Below are 20,626 nucleotides of genomic sequence, written 5' to 3' on the forward strand. Positions count from 1 at the left end.
TGTATATTTGACTAATAACAAAAAGCATTCAAGCGCAAAACCGTGCGACAACGACGACTAGCTGCACAGAAAGGAATATGAAACGTACAACTCTGGTCAATGAGGAAAAAAAAACTATCCTCTGTATTAAATATAAATAACACATTAGAAAGATGTAGTGAGCCATCAGTCAATTTGAATACGTTAAATCCTTCATCTGACTTGAAGCGGACTGGTTATGCTTCTAGTGCACGGCCATGATAAACGACTAGGAATGCCACAAAAGCAGTTTTATCAGAATTTTCTCTTAGTATACCATAGCTTGGCTGATTGAGGAGTTGTGGGTAAACTTTGGCTATAACTGCCCACATGTTGATTTAAGCGGCCTGTAATAAAAACAATAGGCAAATCATTCAACCAATTACCTTTTTCTATGGTAAACTATTTTCTATTATACAGTGGCCCTAGTGTGTGAATGTGAGTGTGAATGTTGTCTATCTGTTGTAGCCCTGTGATGAGGTGGCGAATTGTCCAAGGTGTAGCCCGCCTTCCGCCCGAATGCAGCTGAGATAGGCTCCAGCAGCCTCCGCGACCCCAAAAAGGGACAAGCGGTAGGAAATGGATGGATGGATATTTCTCAAATGGAGTGGCCGTGCCAGCAACCTGAGGGTTCCTAGTTCAATCTCCACCTTCTACCAACCTCATCACCATACTTGCCAACCCTTCGGATTTTTCCGGGAGACTCCCGAATTTCAGTGTCCCTCCTGAAAATCTCCTGGAGCAACCATTCTCCCGAATTTCCCCCGATTTTCACCCAGACAACAATATTGAGGGCGTGCCTTGATGGCACTGCCTTTAGCGTCATCTACAACCTGTCGTCGCGTCCGCTTTTTCTCCATACAAAACAGCGTGCCGGACCAGTCACATGTCGTATGCGGCTTCTTCAGACACACGTAAGTGACTGCAAGGCATACTTGATCAACAACCATACAGGTCACACTGAGGGTGGCCGTATAAACAACTTTAACACTGTTAAAAATATGCGCCACATTGTGAACAAACACCAAACAAGAATGACAAACACATTTTGGGAGAACCTCCGCTCCGTAACACAACAAACACAACAGAACAAATACCCAGAACCCCTTGCAGCCCTAACTTTTCGGGGTCGCTACAATATACACCCCGCTACCACAACCCCCCCCCCCCCCCCAACACTCGCCCTATCTCCCGAATTCGGAGGTCTTAAGGTTGTGTCCTTGAGCAAGACACTTCACCCTTGCTCCTAATGGGTCGTGGTTAGGGCCTTGCATGGTAGCTCCCGCCATCAGTGTGTCAATGGGTGAATGTGGAAATAGTGTCAAAGCACTTTGAGTACCTTAAAGGTAGAAACGCGCTATACAAGTATAACCCATTTACCTCCTCTATAATTCTGTTCATACTTAAGGTTTGCTCTTCCGAAATCCATTACTGATTCTTGTGTCAAAATCAATTTGACATACTGAATCTCTGCTGTGTTTGTCTCTTCAACACATTTAAATGTCTGTATTATATTAATAGATTTAACTCAGGTTCCACTGTCAGATTTCACATTATTGCCATTTCTGCCTCCCACCATTAATTTTTCCTTTGACACGGTCTAATTCTTCTCTCCATGTGGTGCTGTGTCTGACTAAATTACAAATTATTACTGACGGAAGTGCACACTATTATACTGATGACACACGCACGCACGCACGCACGCACGCACGCACGCACGCACGCACGCACGCACGCACGCACGCACGCACGCACGCACGCACGCACGCACGCACGCACGCACGCACGCACGCACGCACGCACGCACGCACGCACGCACGCACGCACGCACACACGCACACACGCACACACACACACACACACACACACACACACACACACACACACACACACACACACACACACACACACACACACACACACACACATACACACACACACACACACACACACACACACACAGACACACACCATAATTGACACATTTGGCATTAAAACTGTTGTTATTTCTTTAGCCATAAGTTGTTCGTACACATTGTGTTCCTTTACCATAATGCAATTCCACATTTATGCTGCTCTAAGCATAAAAGGGCTGCTGATGTCAAATTAGATCAACATTTATCCTGTCTGTCATGATGTTAATAGGCTTTGAGACCAAAATCCGCACCTCATTAAAAGACAAACTAGAGGTTGCCATGTGGGTGGTCATGTGTATAGATAGCTGTGATGGTGTCAGACAACCATTGGAATACAATAAATGGATGTAGCACAACGTTGTAATAAAAGATTGAAGACACCACTCTGGAAAGTTAGCAATAATTCTGCAGTCTTACAAATTTAATTAACAATAAAATAAAACATGCATCTCATTTAATATTATATAATCGCGTGCATTGTAAAATAGGACTTTTAAGCATAAAGGGACATATTTAACTGCAATCCATTTGTTTACCTGAAAGCTGTTTAAATTGGTAACAGCATGCCTCTTAAATTAAGTTTTTTTTTGCTTTTGCCCTATCAAGACACTTTTGCAAAGTTCTCCAGAGCAAATCCCTAATAGATTTCCATGCTTCCTCGCCTTTCCAGCATTCAGATAAAAGTGTTACACTGTTTAACACGTCAGCTGTGTGTGAGTGGAACACACGCTGGCCTGTGATTCACACTTGAGTCACTGATTTTTGGAATAAATGGGCTCCAATTTGAACATTGTGCTGAGGGTGATTCAGACCTTCCTTGGCTTAAATAGAGCTTCACCGTGGTCACCAGTCCATTTATCATCTGTTAAAAAGACATTTACATGCTTTATGCATATAATCACTACAATGTGCAGGATCAAAGAGCATGGTTTTGCTTCATTAGTTTGTCCTGAATGATATTTTCCAAGCTGTTATGCTCTGTTGCGGCATTGTTGGCCTCAGGTTGCAGAGAGAGGATTTGGCCTGCAGGTATTATGATAGTTTGTTAAACAAAACTATAACTAGCGCAGCTAGGGAGTGCGCAGAAAACAAACACGGATGAGTAGCATAGCTCCAAAACAAAGAAGCAAAGCAGAGTTACAAGCAAGACAGGTCTGGAATATAAATAGAATAGAATAGAAAGTACTTTATTGATCTCTGTGGGACATTCAGCACCACAGTTCGCTCACAATAGACATCCTTCCATCCATTTTCTACCGCTTATTCCCTTTTGGGGTCGCGGGGGGCGCTGGCGCCTATCTCAGCTACAATCGGGCGGAAGGCGTGTACACCCTGGACAAGTCACCACCTCATAGCAGGGCACACACGGATAGACAGACAACATTCACACTCACATTCACACACTAGGGCCAATTTAGTGTTGCCAATCAACTTATCCCCAGGTGCATGTCTTTGGAAGTGGGAGGAAGCCGGAGTACCCGGAGGGAACCCACGCATTCACTAGGAGAACGTGCAAACTGCACACAGAAAGATACAGAGCCTGGGATTGAACCCAGGACTGCAGGACCTTCGTATTGTGAGGCAGACGCCCTAACCCCTCTTCCACCGTGAAGCCCTCACAATAGACAATAATAATAAATAATAATATAATATATATATAATATTTTATATATAATATATGAATAATATAAATATATTATACACATATTCTACATTTATTAAAGCATCTTGATTGGCAACCAAGAACAGGTGTGTCCTGATTGCCAATCAACAACAGGTGAGGAAGCCGGCGCACAGACTGGAGAAACGTGGAAAATAGACGTAGAAAAGAAAATAGAAACTAAAACAAAAGCGCTGGACAGGAAATAAACCACAATATATGAACATAAGAAAACAGACCAAACCTGTAATGACTTAAAAAATGTACTCATTCTGACATAATTGTTAGAATCCTAACCGTACCTTTTCCAAAGTATGCTCCCAAACTATGAAAGTCAAGTCAGGTCCTCTTCATTTCCACATTGCCAATTCACAACAAATGTTAACTCAATGCTATACGAATGAAGCAGGTTTAGAACGATGTGCCGCATGCATTAAACAAAACCCACATATGAACTAGCACCTCAGTGTTAAGGGTAAGGAACCCCCCCACCCCTTCCAAGGAAAAAAAACCTTGAACAAGACAGAACCACCATGTGAAGCAGCAGTCTTTAAGTGTCAAGGGGACAAAAACACTTTAAGGGTACCATCACTGTGTTTGAAAGAGTGAATGGTGGACTGCATGTACACTGAGGATTTAATACATACGGTAGTTTCACATGGATAGACCCATAAGGGATGTAAGAGAAATGCTCTACATTCAGTTTCCGAACCAAGGCTGAAAAATATGCTCTTGTGTCATGTAGTCTGCGTCCCCTCTGATGGTGCCTTGATTCGTTTATAGCTAAAGAATTGCACATTTCTTCCAAAACACCAAGTGTGTTGTAGGAGAGAACAATGTCGACCGCAACATCCAGATTGTTGTTTGTACCGAAACTAATAATTCAGAAACGTAAATTTACTTTTATAATACGGAAAAAGACGTTTGTGAAAGAAAATTGTGCAACCCTTGAATAAGTCGCTGCAAATGACAGGCCAATTTGAAACACAATTTGGCCAATCGGGACTTGGTACACTAGAAAAGCAATGTACTTGTATATAAACAATACTGTTAAAGGACTGTTTTTTGTGTACCGTATTTTTCGGACTATAAGTCGCAGTTTTTTTCATAGTTTGGCCAGGGGTGCGACTTATACTCAGAAGCGACTTATGTGTGAAATTATTAACACATTACCGTAAAATATCAAATATTATTTAGCTCATTCACGTAAGAGACTAGACGTATAATATTTCATGGGATTTATCGATTAGGAGTGACAGATTGTTTGGTAAACATATAGCATGTTCTATATGTTATAGTTATTTGAATGACTCTTACCATAATATGTTACGTTAACATACCAGGCACTTTCTCAGTTGGTTATTTATGCGTCATATAACGTACACTTATTCAACCTGTTGTTCACTATTCTTTATTTATTTTAAATTGCCTATCCTTGGTGTTAGGTTTTATCAAATACATTTCCCCCAAAAATGTGACTTGTACTCCAGTGCGACTTATATATGTTTTTTTCCTTCTTTATTGTGCATTTTCGGCAGGTGCGACTTATACTCACTTATACTCCGGAGCGACTTATACTCCGAAAAATACGTTATGTGCAAAAGCTTTGTGCAAATCAAGTATCATTGCAAATAATGACACAACAAGCGGCAAAACGACACACTTCATTATTTTCAGAGTGCAAGAAGATAGCAGAATAGGCCACAGAATTTACTCTTACATTTTGCCTCTCTTAAAACGAGCAGACCATTGAATATGGAATGTTGAGGTCTTCGTAAGGAGGTAAACTCACAAATTTATCAAAACCAATTATGTCCCCCACAGTAAGCGCCAGGTAATCAGGGTCAGAGAAATAAGCAAAATATTCCCTCCACATAGTCCATGTTCCTTTGATACAACCCTGGTCAAAATGATGGAATCACGAGTCTTAGGGGGATGTTCATTCAGTTGTTTAATTTTGTACAAAAAAAGGAAATAACAGAACAATATACTTATTTCAAATGGCAACTTTCAGGCTTTAAGAAAACCGAAATCAAGAATGTAAATTGTGGTACTCAGTCGAGTTTAAGTTATGGAATCACTCAATTCTGAGGAAAAATAACATGGATTCATTTAATTCTGAGTATTAATTATGCAATTCTGAAAAACAAACGAATTAAAAAAAAAACACCACTCATACTTTGTTGCACTGCCTCTAGCTTTTATAACAGGTTGCAGTTTCTATAATGACAGCGGCCTCCCCATAGTCATTGCAAGACATGCAGCCCCATATTATCAACGACTGTGGAAATGTGCATGTTTTCTTCAGGCAGTCGTTTTCATAAATCTCATTGGAACAGCACCAAATAAAAGTTCCAGCGTCAACACCTTCCCCAATGCAAGTTTGCAATTCTTCACTAAACATGACTTTAATCCAGTCATCCATAGTCCATAATTGCTTTTCCTTAGCCCATTGGAACTTTGTTTATTATGTTTATCTGTTAATTACGGCTTTTGTTTAGTTTTTCTGCAATTAAATCCCATTTCCTTTAGGTAGTTTCTTACAGTTCGGTCACAAACGGTGACCCCAGTTTCCGCCCATTTGTTCTTAATTTGTTTTGCTGTGCATTTTCTGTTAAGAAGACAATAAGTTTTTTGTCTTGACACTTGAATAGGTTCCTTGGTTTACCAGTATGCTTGTCTTTTCCAACCTTCCCATGTTGTTTGTACTTGGTCCAGATTTTAGACACAGCTGAATGTTAACTATTAATATATTTTGCAACATTGCGTTGTGATTTACCTTCTTGAAGAAGTTGCATAATCCTCTCCTTTGTTTCAAATGATATCTCGCCGGTTGGAGCCATGATTCATGTCAATCCACCTGGTGCAAGAGCTTTCCAAGTTGTAAACACTGCTTTCTTAACTGTAACTAATAACTGTTACCTAATAAAATTTAAATTTACAGGGTTATTCCATAATAATTTCCACATAATTGAGTGATTCCGCATTTTTCTTTACTTGATTTGTTCTGAAAATGAAACTTACTAACTCCCACAATTTATATTGTTGATTTCTTTTAGCGTTTCTTAAAGCCAGAATGTTGACATTTGAAATGACTCTAGTTTTGTGTTATGTCTGTTATCTGCAAAATTAAGCAACTGAATGAACATTCTCGGAGTCTGGTGGTTCCATAATAATTGCCAGTGGTTGTGACCTGTGATGCTTTGCTGGCATCGTGGTGAAGTTGCGTTCTTTCATGGGTGCAGCGGAGATGGAACACAGCGTGAAGGTAGGAATGATGATTTATTTATAACTACAAAAACCAGACTAGGAACAAAAACACTTGCACAAAGGCACTACAAACAAAACCAAAAGAAAGCGCTAGCATGAGCTAGGGACAAACAACAGAATAGCGTGGAAGCTAAAGTACACAAAAGTAATTACCACAATGCGGGAAGAGCGATGTCACCTGTTGCATGGAAGCAAATAAGAGTCCGAGAGCGAATGGCAAACAAAGGCAGTCTTAAATAAGGAGATAATCGCAAATCCAGTGCGCGTGACAAACAGAAGGCAGGTGACACTAAATGGGTAACTATGACAACGGAACAAAACAGGAAGTCCCACCAGGAACTAAGGAATACCAGTGGAGGAGGACGCGCAGGAGGTAGCGATCTGGCGGGATGAAAGACCGGTGGAAGAGGTCTCGTTGGAGCTAGACGCTTGGCTGACGCCGCTGTGCTACTTCCGTAGCACAGCTACCAGCACTAGCCCCCCACCCCCTCCAAAAGCGGATGCCAGACGCGCTCTCCACGGTCTGAAACTACCTCTAGGGATGGGTGGGGGAAGGAACAGAAAGAGGTTGACTGGGTGGGAGGAGCCAAAGTCACAGGTCGGGATTCGAAAATCATAAGACGGATATTTGGACTGTATACAAATGTCCTTAAGGAGTCTGATAGTGTCATTTAAGTCCCCTGTGGACGACTGAGGGAGTGCAGGTTCTAAAAAAAAATCCTCCTCTCCACTCTCCTCTGGAGACGTCAGAGGGGTGACGTCACGGCTGCAGTACCCGTGACTGACAGGCCAGCCGGAGGAGTGAATAGAAGGGTAAACATACTATCAGACATGTAGGGTGAATCCTGGACGGGTTGAAGGTGGCTGTGTCCATGAAAGAGAGATGGCGGGGCTGGCGCGTCTCCATCGCGAGGCGAAGTCTTTCTCCGTGACTTCCGCCCTCGCTGACGCGAGCCAGCGGGGCGAGACAGGACCTCATTGTGCCAAGAAGAGTCGAGTGGAGCTTGGAGACGTCCAGGGTCCCAGATCGACTCTGGCGTGTAGCGAAATGTCCCAGCCTGCATCGCTTGGGCTAACCTCCACGTCATCTTGTCGAATTCTTCGACCTCTGCTGCGAGAGAACTTCTGTCTGCTCGGACTCTTCTGTGACACTTTGCTGGCATCGTGGTCAAGTTGCGTTCTCTCGTGGGTGCAGCGGAGATGGAACACAGTGTGAAGGTAGGAATGATGATTAATTTAGAACTACAAAAAAACGGACTAGGAACAAAAACACTTGCACAAAGGCACTACAAACAAAACCAACAGAAAGCGCAAGCATGAGATTTTCTTAAACGGGGATAGCAGGTCCATTCTATGTGTCATACTTGATTATTTCGCTACATTGCCATATTTTTGCTGAAAGGATTTAGTAGAGAACATCCACGATAAAGTTCGCAACTGGAGAAAAGCCCTGCCTCCACCGGAAGTCGCAGACGATAACGTCACATGTGTGGGGGCTCCTCACATATTCACATTGTTTTTAATGGGACCTTCCAACAAAAAGTGCTATTCGGACCGAGAAAACGACAATTTCCCCATTAATTTGAGCGAGGATGAAAGATTCGTGTTTGAGGATATTGATAGCGACGGACTAGAAAAAAAAAAAACCGCGATTCCAATCGTGTTGCATTGAGACGGATTCATATGTTTTTAGACATTTACTAGGATAATTCTGGGAAATCCCTTATCTTTCTATTGTGTTGCTATTGTTTTAGTGAGTTTAACATTACCTGATAGTCGGAAGTGTACGTCCACGGCCGGGTGTTGACGCGCAGTGTCTCGGGGAAGTCGACGGCAGCTGTACGGGAGGCGCAAGCTCAGCTGATATCCGGTAAGAAGCGATTTTTTAACCACAATTTTCTCACCGAAACCTGCTGGTTGACAAGTGGTCGGGATCCATGGGAAAGTTTCAACTCCATGAATTTTAAACAAGGAATCACAGTGTGTTTGTGTGGCTAAAGGCTAAAGCTTCCCAACTCCATCTTTCTACTGTGACTTCTCCAATATTAATTGAACAAATTGCAAAAGATTCAGCAACCCAGATCTCCAAAATACTGTGTAATTGTGCCGTTAAAGCAGACGACATTTAGCCGTGTGTGTCACGTATGCGCGGCGCACTTGGTTGCGCGGATTTGCCACCTCTTGGATGCACTTTGACCAGACAGGCAGGATTGCAGGTAAGAACTTGGTTTTTAATACAAAAATAAAATAACACTGGTACAAAAGGACAAAATAAAGCGCGTGCCTACGCACGGAAGCTAACGCTAAACTTAGCAGGATACAAAAAAGGTCCATAACGGTGACGTGCCGAACGCACGCGAAGCTAAGACGGAACTTAGCACAACTAAAGCCGAGATAAGCAGAGAATACATACGTAACTGTTGCCATTAGGAAACAATGGCCCAAGGATAAACTAAGGAATCAGGTGGACGTAAATATACAAATTATAATCAGAAACAGGTGTGTGACAGGAGCCAGTGAGGAGGAGCACATTACGTTGCCATGGTGACTAAAACAAACGAGGAAGTGCTCAAACACAAGGATCGGCAGAGTCCAGAAACAAACATGATGAAAAACATATCAAAAGGCAAAACCATAAACGATCCGAGTCGCGGATCGTGACAGTGTGTGTGCGTAGCGCTCATACTTCCTAAAAACCCCTGACGTCACGCGTACACGTCATCATTACACGACGTTTTCAAGAAAAAAGTCCCGGGAAATTTAAAATTGGAATTTAGTAAACTAAAAAGGCCGTATTGGCATGTGTTGAGATGTTAATATTTCATCATTGATATATAAACTATCAGACTGCGTGGTGGGTAGTAGTTGGTTTCAGTAGGCCGTTAAAGTACACAAAAGTAATTACCACAATGCGGGAAGAGCGATGTCACCTGTTGCATGGAAGCAAACAAGAGTCTAAAAGCGAATGGCAAACAAAGGCAGTCTTAAATAAGGAGATAATCACAAATCAGGTGCGCGTGACAAACAGAAGGCAGGTGACACTAAATGGGTAACCAAAACAGGAAGTGCCACCAGGAACTAAGGACGTCAAATATCAGGATGTGAAATACTACAAGAACAAAAACAGAACATGACATGATCGTGGATCATGACAGTGACCTATCACGAATGTCGTTTGGAGCAGTATATTGTATTTACTAGGTCTGACAAGTAACATCAAGATATACATGCATTTCAATTCTCTCACTCACTCTCTCTTTTTCTCTCTCACACACACACACACACACACACACACACACACACACACACACACACACACACACACACACACACACACACACACACACACACACATGCTGCAATAATTTAATTCCATTAATCTAGTCTCTGGGCAATGATTTATGTTGGACCGAGTTACAGGTGCATCAGCGCCTAACGTGCGGTTAGCCTATCACTGTTGATAAACGACTTAACCAGTGTGTGTGTATGAGTGTGTTTCAAGCCACACACTGACAAGGAGCGGGGGTGTGGCTAATTACATAGAGCCTATATGTGGAAGCCGCAGCAGAGTGGAACGGATGCAGCAGTGTGTGCATTTCTGGGCATGTTATCTCCACATTGGAGTGTGATATACTGTAGGTTGGTGCCAGTCTGCGCATGTGTTATTTATGCAGAATGTCAGGGAATTTGCCACGTCGCTTGACTTTGATCGTAAAACCATGGTAACGCGCATCAAAAAGATGCTGCAGGAGAGGGAAGCAGCTGATATGCAGGCAATTGAAGCACAGACGGCATTGCTGATGCCAACAAAAAAAACAATATAAACCCAGAACGTATTTGCCTTTATTTCAGGCAGAAATTTGCTCTATACAGCTAGAAACATTTTGGAAGATGCCATTGATCATTTGGGAGTATTGAAAACACATTCAGAAACATGGTGAATCCTGGTTCGACTAAAGCGTTTTGCAGTATACTCAGTATACAACGTGAATAATATTCTGTGTAACATAAACATACCTATATAGCAAAGCATTCAATCAAGCAAGGCCGATCAATTCTAGTTATAACTGAGTACCACATTTCCCTAATCAGTGTGTGCAGCCTCCACATGACATAGTTTCTAATTATGATTCATTATTCACAAAGAAATTATGATAAAAAGAGTCTGTTGATTAATGAGGGTGGTCATGAAAAATAATAGTTAATTCCTTTGTGACTCTGGTCCACAAAATTTAGTGGAAATTGCTTACAATCTTAGTTAAATGTACGTACATAGACTTTGCTCCCCTACTGTGTTTCCTGTACAATTTTTTTTCCTGACAGATCCACCAGTTGAGCTCCAAGGTTTGACAACATAAGTTTTACTAACTTGAAATTTCTCACACGGCTCAATGCACTCAACAAAAAAAACACTGTAACTTTACAGTGGTTTGCCCAAATTGGCGTAATATTTGGAGCGTACCTTCAGGTTAAGGACAAGCCCGTGTCTATACGATTTGAGAGAGACTGGTTTAGGAACATGTCAGCCATCAAACAAAATGTCTTTTTAATAATTTGATGGATACATTTTCCTTGTTTGGATGTTTTTGGTTGACATGCTGCAGTCGCTGGCTGCAGCTTCTTGTGAAGCGAATTGACGCTGTGGCAGGGCAGATGTTTTAATGGTTTGTTAATTTGATCCGGTATTGCGCTTATTCTGCTTTGCACTAATTTCCTTAGTTACGGGAGTGAGAGGGCACCATTGTGTCGATCTTTGGGCCGCGCTCAAACACACATGTCAACTGTATAGTTAAAATGTTTATTTCTTGTGTAAACAAAGCAGGAACAGCAAAATAAATAATAAATGGGTTGTATTTGTATAGCGCTTTTCTACCTTCGAGGTACTCAAAGCACTTTGACACTATTTCCACATTTACCCATTCACACACACATTCAAACACTGATGGGAGGAGCTGCCATGCAAGGCGCTAACCAGCAACCATCAGGAGTAAGGGTGAAGTGTCTTGCTCAGGACACAAAGGACGTGACGAGGTTGGTACTAGGTGGGGATTGAACCAGTGACCCTCGGGTTGCGCACGGCCACTCTTCCACTGCGCCACGCCATCCCTAGGTAATATATTAACTCTTCATTGCTCAAACACACAACCTTGTGAGAAACATTACTTCAACCGATGGCGGGTTGGGTTCGTAACTCAAATTATGCAGCGCAAAAAGCCGCGAGACAGCTCATATTTTAAATTACTCGTAAGTTGAGGTATCACATATACAACAATATATTATAGATGATCAAAATGCATCATTAGATTTCTTTTTTGTGATTCTGCTAACACTACCACACAAAATCCATGGAGCCTACAGTGCTTCAGACAGGAGTCTCTGCAGAGAGTGATGAGGACAACGGAAAAGATCATCAGGACTCCTCTTCCTCCTACCCAGGAGATCGCAAAAAGCTGCTGCCTGACCAGGGCTCAGAAAATCTGTAGAGACTCCTCCCACCTCCACCAAGGACTGTTTTCACTGCTGGACTCTGGAAGGAGGTTCCGCAGCCTCCGTAGCAGAACCTTCAGGTTCTGTAACAGCTTCTTCCCTCAGGCCGTAAGACTCTTAAACGCATCATAATAATTCACTCAATTCTCCTCAAAAACGGATTTACTCGCTGGAATTTAAACACAATATAACATTCATCCATAAACGTGGATGCATATGCAAAAGTGCAATATATTTATCCGTACAGTAATACATTTATTTATATCTGCACCTTATTGCTCTTTTATCCTGCACTATAATGAGCTAATGCAACGAAATTCCGTTCTTATCTGTACAGTAAAGTTCAAAATTGAATGACTATAAAAAGGAAGTCCAAGTCTAAAAACAAAAATGGCGCTGTTCTGATACAACTGCTCCTTGTGCGCCATTTACAATCTTTAAGTTTCACTTTCACTTCACATCCAAACCACGCCCAAAAAATGATTGGTCTACAAACACAACTGTATCAGTTAGCAGTATTCCTGATAAGTTGATACATTTGTCAACCGTTTTATGTCCCTTTCATGACCGGCATGCAACTCTTGAGAATGTCCATCTGTCCCGCACTCATTTATTCACAGTCTTCACGCAACAAATGTGACGGCGTCAGTGCACGGGTCTCCTGATTTTACAGAGATGAAGACGTCACTGCTTGGCCTGTCACTTCTTTTCAATTCCACAGCATTTTGGCAAACAACGCTTGCTATTTCAACCTGAAAAATGTTGCTTTACTATAGAGATTTGGATGTTGAATGCAAATATTAAATATTCGATACGCAGGACGACTTCATGTGAGCCTGATGTGACCGGTTGAGATCGTGAATTCACAAAGCACACTTGACCAATGCCTATTGTCTGATAATATATGCAAATACACATTGAATCTTCCTCAGGACCAATTTGATGCTGCTCCAGGAGAGGATTTCCGCATCGTACTACCGTTTGAGGGAGCTATTCATTACATCTTAATCGCATCCAGATGAATAATTGGAAGTAAAGAAGGAACAACACATAAGCACACTTGGGCATATTAACGCATCCATTTACTAGTGCACACACGCTACCGGCTGTATACACACACACACACACACACACACACACACACACACACACACACACACACACACACACACACACACACACACACACACACAACAGCTGACGGGAGGCTGATAGCAAAGATGAAACTAGAGATGGTATTGGTTAAAGCAGAATTCCCAGTGGCAGCAAACACTGCATACTAATAGTGAATACCAATGTGTGAAAGTGACATAATAGCTGCTGTCAATGGTGTCGGTAGATGAGGCAATAATGCAAGTGAACGTAAGACCAAAAAAAAAGTCTTGTCCTACCTCTTCTGGCCTGTCTGATCTTGGGACTCAGCATGGTTGTCATGGCTTGTCAGCTGGCTCTCCTCTCGGCATGTTCGTGTACATCCAAGCCACTCCCGCCCCTGCCCGTCTCTGCCTCAGCCTCCTCTTCCTCTCCTCTTCTCCTCTCTCTGACCTTCTGCAGTGCGGTCGTCAGCTAGGGGGCTGGGAGCACATGGGGAGGGGGAGTGGAACGAGAACGGGTGGAGGAGGAGGAACTACCTCTGTGTGGGTTTTTTTTTTCTTTTTTTTTAATCTTTCCATGCACACGCCCAGTGGCCTCCACACCTCCCTACTGCATTATTCATAGTGTTGCATCCGCCTGCATGGATGGAACCTTTTTTGGGGGGCTGGTTACCCACTGGAACAACATGAAGCTGACCACATTTAACATGCCAGATTTTCTTCGCTATGATTGTAATATTGAAATTTTAAAAATTGGACTAGCAACGGCGGGGGGATGGGTAATTTAGTAAAAGCCTAATTAAGCTGTATAAGTCCCCGCCTCCCTTCCTCTTAATCACCACCCCCTTCTTATTCTTCCTCTCTTTCTCTCTCTTTCCTATAAGAATCCAATCCGGTCTACTGTAGCTTTACTGTAAATCCTCCACACCATTTTAACCACTTTTCTGTAAGGAATGACATTGCCAAAGTCAAATGTGGGCAATTCCCAGATGCCACAGAATAGGTTGGTAATTACTCGCTGCAGGGCGTTCCAGTGGCACAACTGTGGAGAATCCGTGTAGAAAAACACGACTTCCAAGGGGAACAACAACATCCTGTCCCCTGGAGCGGCTTGCGGCTGCCTATTTTTGACACCACAAGCCTCAAGGGTTGCGAAATAGACGGAAAACAAAGTTGAACATAAATAAATAAGTTTTAAAATAAGATTCATGCAGTTCTTGCATTGTTGAATCTTTCGACTAAATTGAAGTAGAAACACAAGATTGCTGCCGTTTTGTGCAGCATGAGCCTCACTGCAGCATTAAGGTATGTACGGCAGCTGAATATACAGTACATACAGTTCAGCAATTATTCTATAACTATTTAAGAGACGATACTATGCAAATGAAATGTGAATTTGATTTGAGAGAAGTCAGTGTACAGGTTGTATTGCAGTATAAACATTTTTCATTGAGGGCCACATCACAGTTATGGCTGCCTTCAGAGGGCCATAAAATATATATGAATATTATTGTATAATCGCTTCATGATACTGCTATACAAAAATAGCATCAAATGCCAGTGCATTAAATGTACAAATCCATGGATGACTTCAATCCAATCCACTTTATTTTTATAGCACATTACAAAAAAACAATATAAGTTCCACAAAGTGCTGCACAGACGTTAAGACATATATACTAGAAGAGTCAGTAATATAAAACATCCATCCATTCATTTCTACCGCTTATTCCCCATCGGGTCGCGGGGGGTGCTGGTGCCTATCTCAGCTACAATCGGGCGGAAGGCGGGGTACACCCTGGACAAGTCACCACCTCATAGCAGGGCACACACAGATAAACAGACCACATTCACACTCACATTCACACACTAGGGCCAATTTCTTAGTGTTGCTAATCAACCTATCCCCAGGTGCATGTCTTTGGAGGTGGGAAGAAACTGGAGTACCCGGAGGGAACCCACGCAGTCACGGGTAGAACATGCAAACTCCACACAGAAAGATCCCGAGCCAGGGATTGAACCTATGACTACTCAGGACCTTCGTATTGTGAGGCAGACACACTAACTCCTTCCACCATGCTGCCATAATAGAAAACATTTAACTATAAAAAGAATAAGTACGTAAAATACATCAGAAAAAAATAAAATGGACTAAAATCACACAACTCTCATGCTGGTTTAAAAGCTAAAGGGTAAAAATATGTTTTAAGATATGATTTAAAAGTCATTAAAGAGAGAGCCGTTTGAATAGCAAGAGGGAGCCACAGCGGAAAATGCACGATCACCTCTGGATTTTAAACGGGTTTTTGGTGACCACAAGAAGAAACTGATCAGCTGACCTCAGACACCTTGTGGGGGTGTACATTTTTAAAAGGTCTGACATTTATCGTGGCGCTAATCCATTAAGAGATTTAAAAACAAACAACAAAAGGGGACAAGCAGTAGAGAATGGATGGATGGATGGAATTCTGAAATGAAATGGAAGCCATGAAGGGATGCTAAAATGGGGGTAATGTGTTCATGTTTTTTAGTGCCAGTTAGAAGGCGAGCAGCAGCATTTTGGACTAACTGCAATCGAGCGATTGAGGCCTGCTTTATTCCAACCTATAGGGAGTTGCAGTAGTCCAAACGTGATGAAAGAAAAGCATGTATTACACGCTCAAAGTCATTAAAAGATAAAATTGATTGAATTTTTGCTAAAAATCTTAAAAACTAGATCTTAAAACGGAGTTAACCAGCTGCTCCAATTTAAAATCATTGTCAAACTTAAAACCAAGATTTGTTACTGTTGGTTTTAAATAAGGCATCAAGGAGTCCAGGTCACCTGGGGAGCATTCTGTTTGACTTTGGAGTCAAATAAAATGATTTCCGTCTTGTTTTCATTTTATGTTTGGATAGTTTACCGGCAGCCATGCTTTTATGTCCTCAAGACAATTTAAAAGTGATTTTAAACTTGTGTCACTCTTCTTTTTTGAAAGGGACATAGATTTGCTAATCATCTGCAAAAAGATGCTATGATATATTATAAAATATTTTTAAATGTGTTAAATGGGCAGACGGACTTGCATGGAAATCATAAGTCAGAGTAAGCTTTTTATTAATACATGAAATTGTAAATGGGTATTTTGTGGGTAGATTTTGAAATGTATTGTATTGTACTGTATTTTGTATATTATTAAAGTTAAAGTACCAATGATTGTCACACACATGTGTATTTTAACGGTGGGTCCCTGTCTATAAGATGTGTGTTTCTACGGATTACCTTTTCGCAGAACGGACTATGATATTAACAAAAGAAACAATAATGTAATACAAAATTATGTCTGTCTGTAAATAAATAAATAAATAAAATAAAATAAAATAAATAAATAAATTATTTTCTTATTTTGAAATTGCACTTTTGAGATTTTGGAGGTTTAAACTGTCCAATTTTTTTTTTATTTTTATGAAGTTACAAAGTACATCTGTATATCAGATTTGAGACATTTTCAATATTTACATGTCGATTGAACCAAATCGCGTTTAATTGACTTAGAATCAAATTCGAATGGATTTGGGAAATTGGCCGTGAAACCAAGCCCTACAGTAAAACACACTAAACCATTACCGTATTTTTGGAACAATAACCCACTACTTTTTTTCCCAAGCTTTGAACCCTGCGGCTTATACAAAGGTGTGGCTAATCTATAGATTTTTCCTCGTTAAGGGCTAATTGATGGAATGGACTGAGCAAAGATATCAAATAATGTACCAGGGTTGTATGGTATACCAATACTAATTAAGTATAATGGTACTAATGAATTAAAAACTGTACTAAACTGCCTCTGAAAAATATTATAGATGATGGCACAACGTCGTCAGGTCGTGACATTGCTGGTTTTACGAGCAGAGGCTTATGTTAGGCTACACACAAATATTACAATATGTTAATGTGAACTATCCATCCATCCATCCATCCATTTTCTACCGCTTATTACCTTTCGGGGTCGCGGGGGGCGCCGGCACCTATCTCAGCTACAATCGGGCGGAAGGCGGGGTACACCCTGGACAAGTCGCCACCTCATCGCAGGGCCAACACAGATAGACAGACAACATTCACGCTCACATTCACACACTAGGGCCAATTTAGTGTTGCCAATCAACCTATCCCCAGGTGCATGTCTTTGGAAGTGGGAGGAAGCCGGAGTACCCGGAGGGAACCCACGCATTCACGGGGAGAACATGCAAACTACAAAAGCCAAATTACAAGCCTATGTAACCTGCTTAGTTACTACTAAAATAAAACTTGTCTAGTATGTTCACAGTTATTTAATAACAAAATAGCTATCTGATGTCAGTAAGAAACGTATGTTTAACATATCATGTTATGTTAAAATAAAGCCAATAATGAAATTTCTTTGGGGTTCCCTTTATTTTGAAAATAATCAGAAAGTATAGAAAAGTATCAAAATACATTTTGGTACGAATACTTGTGCCAAATATTGTTATCAGAACAACCCTACAATGTACTAAAATGATCCACAACTGTTCAAACTCAAACGGTGTTTACAAAGTACAAGGAAAAATAATGTTGATAAACATATTGAAACTTATTTAAAAAGGAATGTATTAATCTCAGCAAGGATGAATAAAGACATCAATGATTTTTCTGTTTTGTGTGATCAGCCATTTTACTGCCACGTTGCAGGCACCTTTTGGAAACAGTTCAGGTATGTAAGTAAACATTTACAAAATTTTTCTGTGTAAATATTCATTTCACAATATATCTGCGGCTTACAGTCCAGTGCAACTAATAAATCAAAAATATATTTTTCTACTAACATTTAATGGGTGCGACTTATATGTCAGTGCAACAATTAGTGGAGAAAATATGGTAGGTGAAACAAGTCTAACGGCAAATATAGGTGGATTAATTTATTTTTAAAGGGCTCTAATTATGTTTAAAAAACGTATTTAAAGGATCCTAATGCTCTAACTATGAAAATGTTAAACATATTAACCAGTGGTGTGCCGTCAGGGCCAGTAAAGTCTTCTCTGCTGGCCTAACACAAGCAGAAATCATGATAATAATTAAAGATAAAAGTATTTTTCAATTTACTTTACCTAACTATCTAAAAGTTTTCATATTCTCTTCATGACATGTTATGTTCCTTCCAGCGCTGTTGTTTTTAGATTACAGTTTTTATCCGATCAGAATTCAGCTAGCTTATGTTGCCATGCTGTACGAAATCTGCGAGAGGCCTACAGAATCAACAATGTGGGCGTCTGTGCACTGTAAGTGAACGGATACAAACTTTGACAGACAGTTACAATAGCCAATCAGATCACGAGTTGTTGTCAGGAAGGCCATGTAGCTAGTCTAAGGCAGATATTTATAGTGATGTTATGAGCTAGGTAACATTACGAACTCCATTACCCAGTAGTGAAGAGCATGCGCAGTAGCCCCATTTAGGTTGTTGAATGTAGACATGCCGGCAGCTGGATGTTTTTGATGAGCACTCTGTGGAGTAAACTCAACTCAACCAACACGCCTCATTTGCATCTTCTATGATTATAATAAGCAACACATATATTTGCAAGGCCATTTTCAAGATGGATATTTAAAGAGAAACTACATCTTGTGAGACGATGTCGGTCAACCCCGGAAGCTCGAATGGGTTCTTCAAATTGTGAGTCCAAATATTTTATTTCTTTATTTTTTCATGTTTAACATGTTTTTTGCAATTTTAATTTTGACAGCACCACATAAGATATGTTTTAATTGCTAATGCGGGTTTGTTGATTTTCAAATATAACCCGTTTTGTATACTGTTGAGGTGGTTCAATGCCCACTACAGTGTAAATATGTTTCTGTACAGTATTTCTCCAGCAATGGTCATGTAGTGACATAAATGATGGTATTTTGAGAGGTAATCATTGAAGTCGGACATCACTGAAGGTGGGAAACGCACGGTCCGCCACTGGTAATAATAATCATACTTTGCGTATTTACCACAGTCAGGCCTGAAACAAATCGGGTACCTAAAATGAGGAACGACTCCATCACCTTCCCCAGCAATTGAGAATTAATGCGTCCCTTTAAGAACCACAGCTCCCCAGTTTTGCCAGCACTCATGCAGCCCAAGACCATGACACCACCACCACCACCATGCTTGACTGTACACACTCGCTTCACTGACATCTATTCAGGGACCGTTCCGTCAAATTGGTGCCTTTTGCATTATAATAAAAATATGTGATTAAAATATATTTTTATTAAATGGAAGTATATCTGGGAGGAGCTCAAAGTAAAGCCGCTGCTCCTCCACATTGAGGAGCCAGATGAGGTGGTTCGGGCATAGCTCGGTTGGTAGAGCGGCTGTGCCAGCAACTTGAGGGTTGCAGGTTCGATTCCTGCTTCTGCCATCCTAGTCACTGCCATTGTGTCCTTGGGCAGGAAACTTTACCCACCTGCTCCCAGTGCCACCCACACTGGTTTAAATGTAACCTAGATATTGGGTTTCACTATGTAAAGCGCTTTGAGTCACTAGAGAAAAGCGCTATATAAATATAATTCACTTCACTTCACTTCACATCTTTTTAGGATGCCACCCGAACGCCTCCCTAGGGAGGTGTTTAGGGCACGTCCAACCGGTAGGATGCCACGGGGAAGACCCAGGACACGTTGGGAAGACTATGTCTCCCAGCTGGCCTGGGAACGCCTCGGGATCCCCTGGGAAGAGCTAGACGAAGTGGCTGGGGAGAGGGAAGTCTGGGCCTCCCTGCTTAGGCTGCTGCCCCCGCGACCCGACCTAGAAAGAGCGGAAGAAAAGATGGATGGATGGATGGATGGAAGTATTCTGCTCATTTATCTCATTGTAGGAAATGAGCCAATACAGTACATATTTGGAGTAGTTCAATACTACGGGACAACTTCACGGTTGCTGGAATGCGCAGGGTGTACTTATTTGTGTGACTACTACTACCGTGAGTACTACTGTTTACATGGTACATGGAAAAACACATTTCCTCAGTGTTTGAATATAACGTATATTTAAAACAATTTTTGTGCCTACATTTATGACTTGGTTGAGTTCTTGCAGGAGCAGCTGTGTCACAGCAGCCAGTCCCCCTCCTGCTTCGGTCAAAGCGGGATAATAGTCGTAAGTCCTACACTGCAATTGAATCAGAGCGACCACAGC

General features: G+C 41.4%; 1 protein-coding gene across 1 annotated transcript in view; it reads right to left on the reverse strand.

Annotated features, from left to right (window-relative positions):
* Window positions 1-14,066, reverse strand: part of si:dkey-191m6.4 (rho GTPase-activating protein 22) — a 77,465-nt gene extending 63,399 nt beyond the window's left edge. Inside the window, exon 1 of the mRNA XM_061909019.1 lies at window positions 13,743-14,066. Coding sequence (XP_061765003.1) covers window positions 13,743-13,785 — 43 coding nt within the window. The 5' untranslated portion in view covers window positions 13,786-14,066. The remainder of the gene's footprint in view (window positions 1-13,742) is intronic.
* Between the last annotated feature and the right edge of the window lie 6,560 nt (window positions 14,067-20,626).

Source organism: Nerophis ophidion, linkage group LG08 (genome assembly GCF_033978795.1).
Source record: "Nerophis ophidion isolate RoL-2023_Sa linkage group LG08, RoL_Noph_v1.0, whole genome shotgun sequence".
NCBI lineage: Eukaryota > Metazoa > Chordata > Actinopteri > Syngnathiformes > Syngnathidae > Nerophis > Nerophis ophidion.